General features: G+C 35.7%; 3 protein-coding genes across 6 annotated transcripts; 2 read left to right on the top strand and 1 right to left on the bottom strand.

The window, feature by feature from the left end:
* Window positions 1-88: 88 nt before the first annotated feature.
* Window positions 89-5,501, top strand: Msl-2 (male-specific lethal 2). 4 transcript variants are annotated; one of them, XM_071705895.1, is made up of 4 exons: window positions 89-900; window positions 1,062-1,228; window positions 1,702-1,902; window positions 1,985-5,501. In XM_071705895.1, the coding sequence occupies exons 1-4, from the start codon at window positions 312-314 to the stop codon at window positions 2,255-2,257; spliced, it is 1,230 nt and encodes a 409-aa protein (XP_071561996.1). In that variant the 5' UTR covers window positions 89-311; the 3' UTR covers window positions 2,258-5,501. The 4 variants fall into 4 exon arrangements, with proteins under 4 accessions (XP_071561996.1, XP_071561994.1, XP_071561993.1 ...); XM_071705893.1 differs by having other exon boundaries at window positions 1,062-1,300; window positions 1,705-1,902; XM_071705892.1 differs by having other exon boundaries at window positions 1,062-1,300.
* On the bottom strand, window positions 5,440-8,101 carry Ndc80 (kinetochore protein Ndc80). The gene is made up of 2 exons (XM_071705881.1): window positions 7,767-8,101; window positions 5,440-7,376 (listed from the first exon to the last, which is right to left on the bottom strand). The coding sequence occupies exons 1-2, from the start codon at window positions 7,987-7,989 to the stop codon at window positions 5,650-5,652; spliced, it is 1,950 nt and encodes a 649-aa protein (XP_071561982.1). The 5' UTR covers window positions 7,990-8,101; the 3' UTR covers window positions 5,440-5,649.
* On the top strand, window positions 8,098-11,241 carry LOC139772306 (transcription elongation factor, mitochondrial). The gene is made up of 6 exons (XM_071705902.1): window positions 8,098-8,776; window positions 8,981-9,123; window positions 9,200-9,416; window positions 9,533-9,679; window positions 9,792-9,963; window positions 10,311-11,241. Exons 1-6 carry the CDS (start codon window positions 8,717-8,719, stop codon window positions 10,628-10,630), a joined length of 1,059 nt encoding a protein of 352 aa, XP_071562003.1. The 5' UTR covers window positions 8,098-8,716; the 3' UTR covers window positions 10,631-11,241.
* Window positions 11,242-12,001: the final 760 nt, after the last annotated feature.

The raw sequence follows: 12,001 nt of genomic DNA, 5'->3' as shown, positions 1-12,001 counted from the left end.
CGCCGGTCGCGCGTCGCGCCAGAAAGAACAGAACGGGCAGAATGGGGCAGAAAGACACTCGGCGCGCCCTCTGTGGGAACGCGGGGGAAGCGGAGAGCGGAGTACTCGGCGACGAAACATGGCGTATGTTTTGTTTGTGTGCGCGAGGAGGATGGTTACGCGTTACGCGCCGCGGAGCGTACGGCGGCGGCTGTAAGGTTTAGGGGTTTGATATTTCGCGCCCGCGAAGTGAGGAGGCGAGAGGGAAGCGAGAGGGTCCGGGTCGTCCGGGTGCGGAGAGCGGAGCGGAGCGGCGCCGGGCGCGTGACGCGATGAACGCGACGAGCCTGTACGTGTCGACGTGTCGGCTGGTGCTGCAGGCGGACGCCGACGACTCCAACTCCTGGACGGATCTCTACAGGCTGGTGCCGTATTTGCGGCAGAGCCTCAGCTGCACCGTGTGCTCGAACCTGCTGATCGAGCCGCACACGCCGACCGAGACCAACTGTCAGCATCACGTGTGCCGCGGTTGCCGCGGCGGCCGCAAGAAGCTCAAGCCGTCGTGCGGCTGGTGCAAGGACTACGACAAGTACGTGGAGAACGTGCAGTTGCGGATACTCCTGCAGTGCTACAAGAAGCTATGCGAGTATCTCACCAGCACCAACATCTATCGCACCCTGTTGCTCATCGTCACGTCTGCCGGCAACTCCACCACCAACGGCGCCCCGTCCACCATCGGTGCCACCAGCCTGATGGAGCTCATCCAGGAAGGCGCCGGCTTCAAAGATGAGTTCAAGAGCAACGCCGGCCTGTCCAAATCCGCTTACAGTATCTTACCGTGCGTTTATACCAGCACTACCTCCACTCAGACGCAGGGCAATAACATCCAGACTACTGAGGCGATATCCCAGAGCATACCTGGTACGGAGTATAGAAACGTTCCCTCGATACGGCTATTGTCGCAAGTTCTTGCGAATAAATATGCGTGTACAATTGTATTAATATGATTTGAATATCATTTATCATGCGAGTAATATATGAATTAATTATTTACCACCATTGTATTCTTGCTGTCAAATTAGAGTCACCAACGATTCGTACGGTATCAAACGGATCCTCCATATATTCCGTAATGTACGCTGGATCTGGTAACAAAATTACGATAAAACGGAAAGCGGCTGCTACGGAAGACACGGAAAACACGGGGCAACAGGAGACGGATGGAAGTCAGCACGGCTCTGTAGGAGGGGTAAAATGCATTCCGTCTTCCCACCTTAAATATGGGACTCCTTCTGAGAAAAAATCTTCAAAGAGCAGCAAAGTAATTTCAATAGATATTCGGTTAATCTTATGCCTTACAGGATTTACATTGCACTGTAATCTTTATTTAAATGCTTAAAGATGTCCGTCCTTGGTTAACACTTCTTGTAAGGTACAATAATTTTTCTGACTCACGTCTATTAACAATTATAGTTGAGCTTAATTAACCTGTACATATTTATCGCTCTTATGTTTTATACTAATACTAGTCTTAAAGAAATCTTAACTCACATTCACTTAGGTCCCATAAGAAAGATTAATGCAGACATTTGTTGTTTTGCCTTCGAAAAGCATATTTGTTCTAGCTTTTAATTTTGACTACTTCTGCATTGATCCGTAATACTTAATTTACTGACATTTCCTTGGGAGTATCGACAATAATGTAATTCACTTTGTTATAAGCAGTCTTCGGGCAGTTTTAAAAAGCCAAGGTCGAGTTCTGCTAGAAGTAAAAGAAAAGGATGCAGATGTGGTAATGCCACTGCGATACCTGGGAAACTTACCTGTTGTGGTCAAAGGTGTCCTTGTTATGTCGAAAGTAAGCCTTGCGTGGAGTGTAGATGTAGGGGTTGCAGAAATCCTCATACGGCAGATGGATTGAAGGTATTTGTCGCTACGCGACTGAGTTCGCGTTGTATATTCAATTCTATCTTGAAGTGTCTTATGTAATTTTTATATATTTCAGATCCGTCCACATATACCTGAACTTCATAATTTACAATTACAATTGTCCACTTCCTTGGATTGCGACGCGCTAAGTGGAGATCCTTTAGGATCCGTGCCGCAGTGTCTCTCGACGTCTCCCACAACGATACAAGTGTTAAATGTGTATTCTACTCCGAGACTAGACATTGACAATGTACCACAGAACTTACCCGCTGCCTTGTTAGTAGGGGAAGATGCTATGGTAAGTACTGAAAGTGAGGCGGAAGATAGTGATATACAGATCGATGTGTGACAAAGTATTTAAACGGACATCGCGAGGAACTATACCGTACCAGTGATTATCCAAGTGTGACGAGTACACGTCTCAACAGAGAAAAACGCGTTATGTAAATAGCTCAATTAGAACCGTTAAAAGAAACAATTATGAGAATCAAAAACATGTAATTACGAATTTGCAAGGGTAAATTAGTTTAGAGAAATATATCGTATATAAGAAATGGGACAGTTTACGTATGGTTCACTATTTGAATATTTGTAAATATTTCAATATAACGCAAAAAATACAGATATTTAATATGATGCTTAATCATGGTGATAGTCAATTTTGCCTATAAAATTAATCACTGTTATGATTTAGCATCTACTATTTTGTTACATATGATGCGTTATATGCGTTAGCGCTTCTAAAATTATGCGAACACTCGCGTAACCTGAACATAGTTCAGTTAATTGTTGTATAGTATAAAAGGCAAGTTTCATAAAACAAAAACATTTTTTATTGATTAGCTGTATCACTAGCTGATGATTCCAGTAATTTTAATAACAGATGAAAGTGTTCCGTTTATATCCTGTACATACATTATGTATAATGCTGATTGCTCGATTTTATATATTTCATGACTATATTGGAGCATGTTTTTGATCGATACATGTATGCTAAATGATATTCATCTGTTCGTTCAACAATTTGGGAATTTATAATAAATTTAACTTGCTGAGACCACAAATACACGAATTATCAATGAGAATTAGTTGAGATACCGCAAGTTAAATTTAAATATACAAAAGCCGATGAATTTAATATTTACGCGCCAAAAAAATATCCCGTTCAACTTGCCAGTTGTACATACAATGACAAAAAGATCGTTATCTATTTTGCATACTGATTTTTACAATCTCTAAGTATAAAACGCAGCGTGTGTGGAACAGCGATCTGTTAAATTATCCTACAATTTAGGATTGCATCGAAATAATACTCTAAGTAAATCGCGTACACTAACAAAAAAATCTAAATAAATAATAAACGCGAAGAGTGAGGTCTATACGTAATACGGATTGTAAAAATTGTTTATTTTATTTTATAGAGGAAGTTGCAAATGTATTTAGATAAACATGAAGTTCTTATTTGAAGTTGAAAACAATTTCAATAAAGCGTTACTATCAGGGTTAGAGTTATCAGTAGGCACTATAGACATCGGCCTAGAACCGAAATTTTTCACAAAATTGTCTTTAATAAAAAATCATAATAAAAGTAAATATAATTTTATTATGTTATATTTCAAGAAAAGAAATATTGAATATATATTTAATAACTTACACTTTCTTTAATTGAACATTCTTTTCTCTTCTAATTTAGCCACAATTTGGATTATGTCAATTAAAAAGACGAATGGCATTTAAACAAACTAGCTTTCTTTTCAGTAGCACTATTTACGTGTCTATAGGCAGCAAACGGCTAAATCCGATCCTGGTTATTGTATATATTGCATAAAACTTATTTTTTTACGTATAAAGGTATCTTATGTATCTCAAAGACTTGTAAGCTGTATCTAAAAATATTTATGTTGAATTATTTGTAATATAAATAATATCAATATTATAGCAAATCTCGGGATATTATTCTATTCACGCGAGTATAATTAAATGTGTTAATCACTCATTAATGCATACGAAACATTAGTACAAAATTATTAAATATACGTAGGATACTCTTTATTTTTGCGTACGATTGTGTGTTAGTGGGTACATGCGTGTATGTACGTGGGCTCTTCTGGAGCATTTATGAATCCATCAATTGTCATTTGTAATCGCACTTAAATACAAATAGCGTACATTTTTCTCTTTCTCTCAATTCTTTCATGATAGTCAACAATAGAATATACTTTCACAATATGTAATTGTGTGATCTCATAGCTATCTGGTGGTAGTTTGCGATAAGAAGGTTCGTGCAGCGATCGTGCAAGGAAAAGAATTCATGAAGTAAATGCACATGCATATATAGGCTAATTCCTCTTTAAAATAAAAAGCGAAAAGATTGATACACTGCATATGACGTACACGTACTCGCATACACGTTATATAAAAATAAGGCAATATACAATAAAGCTCAACATAAGATAAAATTAATATATATATATCATATTTTTATATATATCAAAGTTAATATTATCAAGTTGCACGTTACATTGCCATTTTTATGCATACAGCTCATAATTTTGAAAATTATAAATATACGAAAGTGATTAAATCTCTTGTTTGTTAATTTTGTCTTATGTAAAGCTAGCGAAAAAAGTTGGGAATATATTTGAATTTTTTTTAAAGACTTATTTTTAAACAGACTAGAAAGCATTGCAAATTCTTTAAAACCAATTGTATTAGATATCCCGTTGCATTTTAATCAACATTATACACTGATTACTATGTTTTACATGTACATATTAAAGTAAGATAAAAATGGCAGTCGGGACCTAGCTACAGCTTAAATTACAACATTCATAGTTGAGGAATGACTTTTAAAATATCAGATATGAATGATCATAATTTGATCATCGATCATCGTCATCATCGATCATCGAAAAGCATAATACTTGTAAATAGTTATGATATATATCATATTAATATGTAATTCACACATTCCAATGATTTTATTGGAACGATTTCGTACAGGCATGTATCTGTTATATTTTGGACAGAACTTATTTCAACTCTTTTAATATAAACATTGTCGAAGTTTCAAGTGAAATTATACAGACAGCTAATTAAAAGGTACTCCTCAATAGAAAATCAATTATTCATGATATTTAAAAAACGAAACGTTATTGAAAAATACAATTGATTCCCGAAAGGCGGATATTTTATTCAAACCTAACGTCTTGTATGTAGTATATATAGTGTTCGTTAATACCTCTTTTTGTTATTCATTAACTATTAATGTATCATGTACATTGTGAAGTTAAGGGACGTATGTTTCAACTGTGTAACTTATCAGATGATGTTAAAACTTATCTTGAAAAATGGAAAAAAAAAGAAATTGCGAGTTGCATATTGTCATGACATATAGAGCTAATAGAATAAAAATATTTTACATACTAGAATTTGCATCATTTTGTAAAAAAAAAAAAGGAAAAATGAAAAAGATACGAGACGAGAGAATATGTATCTATTTTATTTGTATATAAATGACACGTACGAGAATTCTGCGATAAAAACATATTTATAAAACTCTTTATTTGAAATAAACATTTTTGTACATATTATATTTTAATAAGATGCGACAACATTTTACTGAAACCATATAATATACAATATAGTGTGTAATAGATTATATAATACAAATAATACGAGGTAATGTGACGAAGGAATGATGGACATATATTATAAAAATATTTGTACAGAGATGTAATTCTATTGCGTTCTATCTTTTGTTACAATATTATAAAGCTCTTTTCTATGCTCGCCGACAGTTTCGTAAAATTGTTCGAAAAACCGTTTGGCAGCTTGCTCTAGAAACATCTTTCTTCTTATAACTGCATCTAATTTGTCTTGTGCCTCTTCTATTTCGAAGTCTTGCGCTTGTAAATCTGGCATCATATCATCCATTGCTTTAATTTCGTTTTTCAAGTCTTCTATCTGTTTTATAAGTTTGGCTTTCTCCTTCTTCGCACCTGCCTTCATTTCATTAATGTGAGATATATCTTCTTTCAATTTGTTTTCATCCGGCAAAGATTTAATTTCTTCTTGCAGTTTCTCCAATTTCATGGTGTCGAATTGAATAAGAGACTCTATCTCGTTGCATTGCTTCATCAATGTCTCTTTGAATGTTCTTATTAAAGAGGCCTTTTCTTCCATTATATCCATCATCTCCGGTTTCAACAATTCTTTTTCCGGGAGCTTTAATTCATCGAAATTCAGACCAACATCATTGTCGATAAGCATAAAGACCTCCTTATTATACGCCAATATTGCCATATTGAGATTATTATTGAAAGACGCGAATTTGATATCTAAAGTGTACGATTCCTTTTGGTAATCTTTCAAATGCTCGTCAAATTGGTGTATGTAGTTTTGAATCTCCGTGCATTTTTTAATGATATTTTCCTTTTCAATCTTAGACATGGGTTGATTCTTCACGATTGAGAGTAATTCTTCATATTGTATATTTCCTATTCGAATTTGCTCATTTAAAACTTCACGTTCTGTATTTAACTGATTTGTCTCGGCGGAAAGCTTGCTTATACAATCCTCCGCGATTTTAATATCGTTTAATTGTTTAGATTCCTTGGCGCGCGAAGACGCTAATTTCCGTTGTAAATGTTCAATTTTTTTATCAAGTTCTTGTGACTCTTCCTCATGCATCTGCAACTTTACTTCTTCTCCCTCCAATTCTTTACGTGCCTGAGCTAGATCGTCGTCAGTAATGCCTTGTTGAACTAAAACATTCTGTAGATATCGCTCCAATAGTTCTTCCTCCTCGTGGGCTTTTTCCTCGTCATTCCAAACTCTATAGCATTCCAACAATGTTTGAAACTCCATGCTACAACTTTGAGCCTGCTGCTCCGTTCCTATGAACGGCAAAGTTTCCAGTTGGTATCTGTTTAATGCGAGCTCTCTCACTTTGCACGCTTCCACCAACCAGCCGATCCAACCGAGAACATAGGGCCACGAATGCATTGCATTGGCAGTCTTAAGCCACGATTTGGTCATCACGCCAGGATAGTGTAACTTCTTCGCGCATTTTGGTAATTCATCTATGTAATTTGCCATCGTGAGACTGTGCTTGACGTCGAAGTACTTCAATAGGAAGCCAGAGACCTCCACGAACATCTTCAATGTAATTGGTTTCAAACTGCCGTTGCTGTTTAACATCGTCGAGCACTGATTTATCTCAAAGAACTTATCGATCTCTTTTAGCAGGTCCATCTGATAAACCTTATCCGCTAGGGGTCTTGTGTCCTTTCTGGGGCCCTTAGCTCCTACGCTGCTAGCACGGTCGCCGGACGGTGATCGACCGATTGATAACGGCGCATGGAGTTTGCTAGAACTTGCTGTAAGCACTGTACCTGGGATAGCATGCTTAGTCGAGACTCTCAGTGGGGTGATTGGAGTTGTTGGTTGCCGTAGCGGAGTTTTGCCTACACACATACATACATACACATAAGTTGAACTTAATTTAAAAAGAAGTCGGAACGATCTCGAATTAAATAAATCCTTTCTAAAAAAAGGCATGTTAAGTCGATAGTCGAATTTATTGTTGCCGCTTTTCCGCGATGCTGATTGGTTTTCTCGCTGCGCTTACTTCATTTGCAGCTGTCATCGTATATTTTGACAGTTGTATGTATCAAAAAATTAATAGTGTAATAGTAATAGCATAATGTTAAAGCTAAATAGCGCGCGCGAAGCGCGCGTCTGTAGTGCTAGTTAAATTAAATCTTTGCTTTATTCTTCAATACACGTTTCTATCCTGTGCTGGCTCATATCAAGTAATTAGAAAAGATAGAAGTCTTGAGTATGTTATACTTTACCTGTTACTTTCAAGTACGATTTTCTGCCGAGCGATCCCGCTCGGTCGCTGGAAGAGCTCCGAAAACGAGCCCTGGGAATATGAGAGATCTCACCAGTCGAGATTCCCTTCGGTTTCAATGTTTGCGTCTTTCGAGCTCCTGTCGAGCTCTTATCTTCCCGTTCGATCGCGGATATCCTTACGGGATTACTGGATGATCTACGTCTGACTGAATTCTGTTGCATGATTATTTTCGTGAGAGAAAACGAAAGCAAAACTACGAAATCCCCAAGCAGGTTACCTTCCGCGAAACTTGGAAACGTTGAAATGGAATTTGAATTTTCGGTTAGTCAGCTGAGTCCAGTATTGCCAATCCAAGGCGGCAAAATTCTCTCACTTGGGCCAACGCCGCCAACTTGACTTATTACTCTTTACAAGCTGATCTTTCTGTACTTTTTATCCTCTTTTTCTTTGATATTTATATATTTTTATTTTATTTTAAGCACAGAAAGTTAAGAAAGATGTTTCGAATGTACTTTTTACGTTTCTTCTCAGCTTTTTCCGTTCAAAGTCGTATATAATACATAATACAGTGTTATTTTGAACGTGTAAAGTGCATAGAGTTGCCTTCATCACGTCAGGTTAGGTTAGATCGATAGTTCTGTTTTGTAGCTGCACTTTTCGTACTTTCCATCTTTTCTCTTTCTCTCTCTAACGTCAGTAACGTCTATTTATTCCATTTTAGGCGCAGAAAGCGCAATATAACCTAGCTACAAAGCAGAGCATATTCTTCAGTACTTACATGTGGGTATTTATTTATATTGCTGCACATAAAAATTAAATTTACGTCCAACACATTTATAAAGCTAATTATATATATTGGTGCATATTGAAGACGTCAGTTGAATGTATAATAAAGAGATGATTAATAATCAATTGTATTACATTTTGTGTAAATAATTTTACGATAAAATGTGGAACATGATGTTGACGAGATTTTTTAATACAGTTATTAAAAACCAAAGAGCGCAGGTAAGATTTTGTATGTTCTTTGCAATTATAGAGATTAATAATTTTTGAATAAAAAGTATATAATTATTTTATGATAGTATCTCATGTAAACTTTATAAATTTATATTTTTGGATTTTATAACTTTTCTTTAAAACATTTCAATTTTTCTTTTTTAGAGAATTTGATAGTCTCTGTTTTATTTCTTTTTTATCCTCTCTTTACAGATCTACAAGCATCAGACACTGAGCGCATTTATTTTTAAAGTAAACATGTGCACTGATACTTCTGATATAAACCTTCTCTCCCCAGAAGATAAAGAGAAAATACTCCAAGTAATAAATAGCAAAAGCATGAAAGATCTAGTACAGTGAGTTAATCATTTTTTTTCATGTAATACATATTTTTAATTGTGCATTTATTACTGTTAAGATTATTTTTCAAAGATATTCCATTACTAAGAAGCGTGCAGAGAAATTAGAATTGCACCGTGCAAATAATGGACCGTTTGAATCGTTGGACGATTTGTTACAAGTACCGAGTATGAATAACAAATGTGTGTATAATTTTTATAAGTCAATTATATGTGGTAAGAAAAGGCCTCCTAAGAAGATTATGTCAGGCTTGGTTGTAACACCACAAAATACTGATACTAGTCAAAGGGTACGAGATATCAAGTTCTCCTTAATTTTCTAATTAAAGAATTATATGAGAAAAATATTGATAGTTTCCTCCCTTGTCTCCATACATTCTAGATCAATTCCATCTATATGTTACAGGATGTCGATACAGTATTAGGCATATACGTAGGACATGACTTGATAAGTTGGTCATTATTAAATCGCGATTGCGAAGTATTACAGTGGAGTTATAAATCTTTTCCACGAAAAGGGCCAAAAGAAAATATTCATACTTTACTTCAAGAGGTAAGTATTGAAGCATTAAGAAGTTTTTTATTTACTTCATAAAATAAGCCTGTTGTTTAGAGATCGCCAATTGTAGGATATTTTGTTATCACAACTCTTTCTTTTTATTTAGACAATACCAATTGCCAAAAAATTACCGAAGGCTGATCGGTATATAATGCAAGAGACCGGTGGTGACGTGGGCCGTATACAAAACCGACACTTTTATCAAAACTTTGTAACACAATCTATAATAGGCGCTATCATTCTGTCGTATCTGACAATGTTGGATAATAAATTTAATGGTATGAAAATTATGCTTTATCAATCGTGTTAATGTTTCAACGACGAAAATTTATCAATTAGAATTATTTCTTTTTTTTCTTTATGAATGGAGATAAAAATTGATTCACGAATAAGAAATAATAATTTTCTCTTTCCTAATTTACATTAATTGTTTTGAAAATATATGTTTACTAACAGTTTAAGAGGAATCAATCGGTCTAAAATAAATGTAAAGATTTTTAGCTACAACTATGATTCAATTCGAAAGATACACTTTCATCATGTTGATTTCTAGTGCTGATATTTTTGTTATACGTTGCATGGGGAAGAAAAATCTAATATAAAAATTTCGTTACAAATCTTTCAGACACCACAGGATTTGTGGCAAACAATATCTATATACTTCGGCAGCGTGTATTGCGAAAAATCTATGGACTTATAATAGACAGCGAGGGTATTTCCACACAGTACATGGTGCAAAAGCTATTGCGGGAAAGCGACGAACCGATAAAAACAAAGGAACCAAAAGTGTTAATAGGAACAGAATTGAGAAACATGTACAACGCACAAAGTCCTGTTTGTCAAGAACAAATTGGTTGGTCGTTATTAATATCGTTAGCTTTCTTAGAATTAATTGTACATAAAAGACCTGACATGATCCTTCGTGAAGCTCCTCAAAGATTATAAAATATGATGTTAGCTATTATTAATTTAATAACAATGCCAACAAAAAAAATCTTATGAGAGAACATCAGAACACATCGTTGATGAATATATTTTGTAAGGTAAACAGATCGCTCTTACAGTGTGAATAAAGAATATTTTTTTTATAATTGTTTCCATCTATATGGTAGAAAAGGAAGAATAAATCCGAAACCATCAATCTCAAATAAAGTCTGTTATACTTGTATCATTTCAATCAAGGAAAGAAATCGTATGTATCATAAAACAGAGCAAATCTGTCAATTATAACTATTTGGACATAATGCCGTAATGAAGCAAGTTTAGAATACAATAAAAACTGTTATAAGGCTAAAAAGATTTACATGTTACATTTTTGTTTTCTAACACTGTTCAGATAAATAGCAATATTACTTACAAATTCCAATCTATACGATTGACTTTATCATTTAATTCTGGGATTTAAATTACAAGAGAGGAGTGTTAACAATTCTCATAATACGCAAAGTATGTATCTTCGTATTTCATTTAATTTAAAACAGATTATTTGCGTAACGACGAAAATTGTAAGTGCATAAACGTGTGAGTTACCAATAATAATAAATAGATATAATAGACTTCTGCACAGGTCCATTCATTTATTATATTCTCACTTTTTATTATGTTATTTATTTATAGTATACCAAGTGTATATTGTTGCTCGCTGCTCGAATACAAACTCGCATCCGGTTATTTCACATAAGATTGTACAACGTACCGAGGCGTTTGCCAAAAAAATAGGATCACCCGGACAATGTTTTGCAGAATCACCGAACGTGTACGAGAGCAGGAGGCGAAGCTTCGCGAATGGGACACGAGAAGTTTCCTGGTGAACTGAATATACATCCTTCTATAGAATTCTTCGTGCCGAGCTATATGAAACCACGACGACTGTGAGACACGGTGTTACACGGGGGATATATCAAATGCCGCTACTTAAATCTCGGGCAGTGACGCTGTGACAAGCGTGTACGAAATGTTGGCTGATCAAGCATAAAGGGAGACACACCAAATATTTATTTTCCATTGTATGCATCTGAGACTTGACTTTGGTTTACAACCGCGCTTAGGCTCCATCGCGAAAATACGCACATGAACGTCCGAGCTCAGCTTACGCGTGACGAGACGCGTACACGTCGAGTATCGCGGAAAGGATTTGGAAGCTGTTTAAAGGGAATGTTGTGATGGTAAAAGTTGATACATAAAAGTTGATGCGAACTGCAATGACGATGACTGTAGAGACGCAAAGACTATAACGTAACTCTCAACTTGGGAGATCCGGTTTATGCGAGTTGCTCTCCTCTCGTTTCGATAAGCACAACCTTTAAAACAGCATCC

This window comes from Temnothorax nylanderi, unplaced genomic scaffold, assembly GCF_030848795.1.
Source record: "Temnothorax nylanderi isolate EJ_2023f unplaced genomic scaffold, tnyl_v1.0 TNYL_tig0048_pilon, whole genome shotgun sequence".
Taxonomy (NCBI): Eukaryota; Metazoa; Arthropoda; class Insecta; order Hymenoptera; family Formicidae; genus Temnothorax; species Temnothorax nylanderi.
The sequence above is the reverse complement of the archived record's forward strand: the minus strand, read 5'-3'. Positions and strand labels throughout refer to the sequence as shown.

Bases quoted from the DNA above. Each gene is read 5' to 3' on its own strand.
- Msl-2 (XM_071705892.1), top strand. From the start codon at position 312: ATGAACGCGACGAGCCTGTACGTGTCGACGTGTCGGCTGGTGCTGCAG. The intron at 901-1,061 runs GTACGGAGTATA...CTGTCAAATTAG, and splicing joins GATATCCCAGAGCATACCTG to AGTCACCAACGATTCGTACG. The intron at 1,903-1,984 runs GTATTTGTCGCT...TATATATTTCAG, and splicing joins ATACGGCAGATGGATTGAAG to ATCCGTCCACATATACCTGA.
- Ndc80 (XM_071705881.1), bottom strand. From the start codon at position 7,989: ATGCAACAGAATTCAGTCAGACGTAGATCATCCAGTAATCCCGTAAGG. The intron at 7,377-7,766 runs GTAAAGTATAAC...GTATGTGTGTAG, and splicing joins ATCGTACTTGAAAGTAACAG to GCAAAACTCCGCTACGGCAA.
- LOC139772306 (XM_071705902.1), top strand. From the start codon at position 8,717: ATGTGGAACATGATGTTGACGAGATTTTTTAATACAGTTATTAAAAAC. The intron at 8,777-8,980 runs GTAAGATTTTGT...CTCTCTTTACAG, and splicing joins TTAAAAACCAAAGAGCGCAG to ATCTACAAGCATCAGACACT. The intron at 9,124-9,199 runs GTGAGTTAATCA...TATTTTTCAAAG, and splicing joins AGCATGAAAGATCTAGTACA to ATATTCCATTACTAAGAAGC.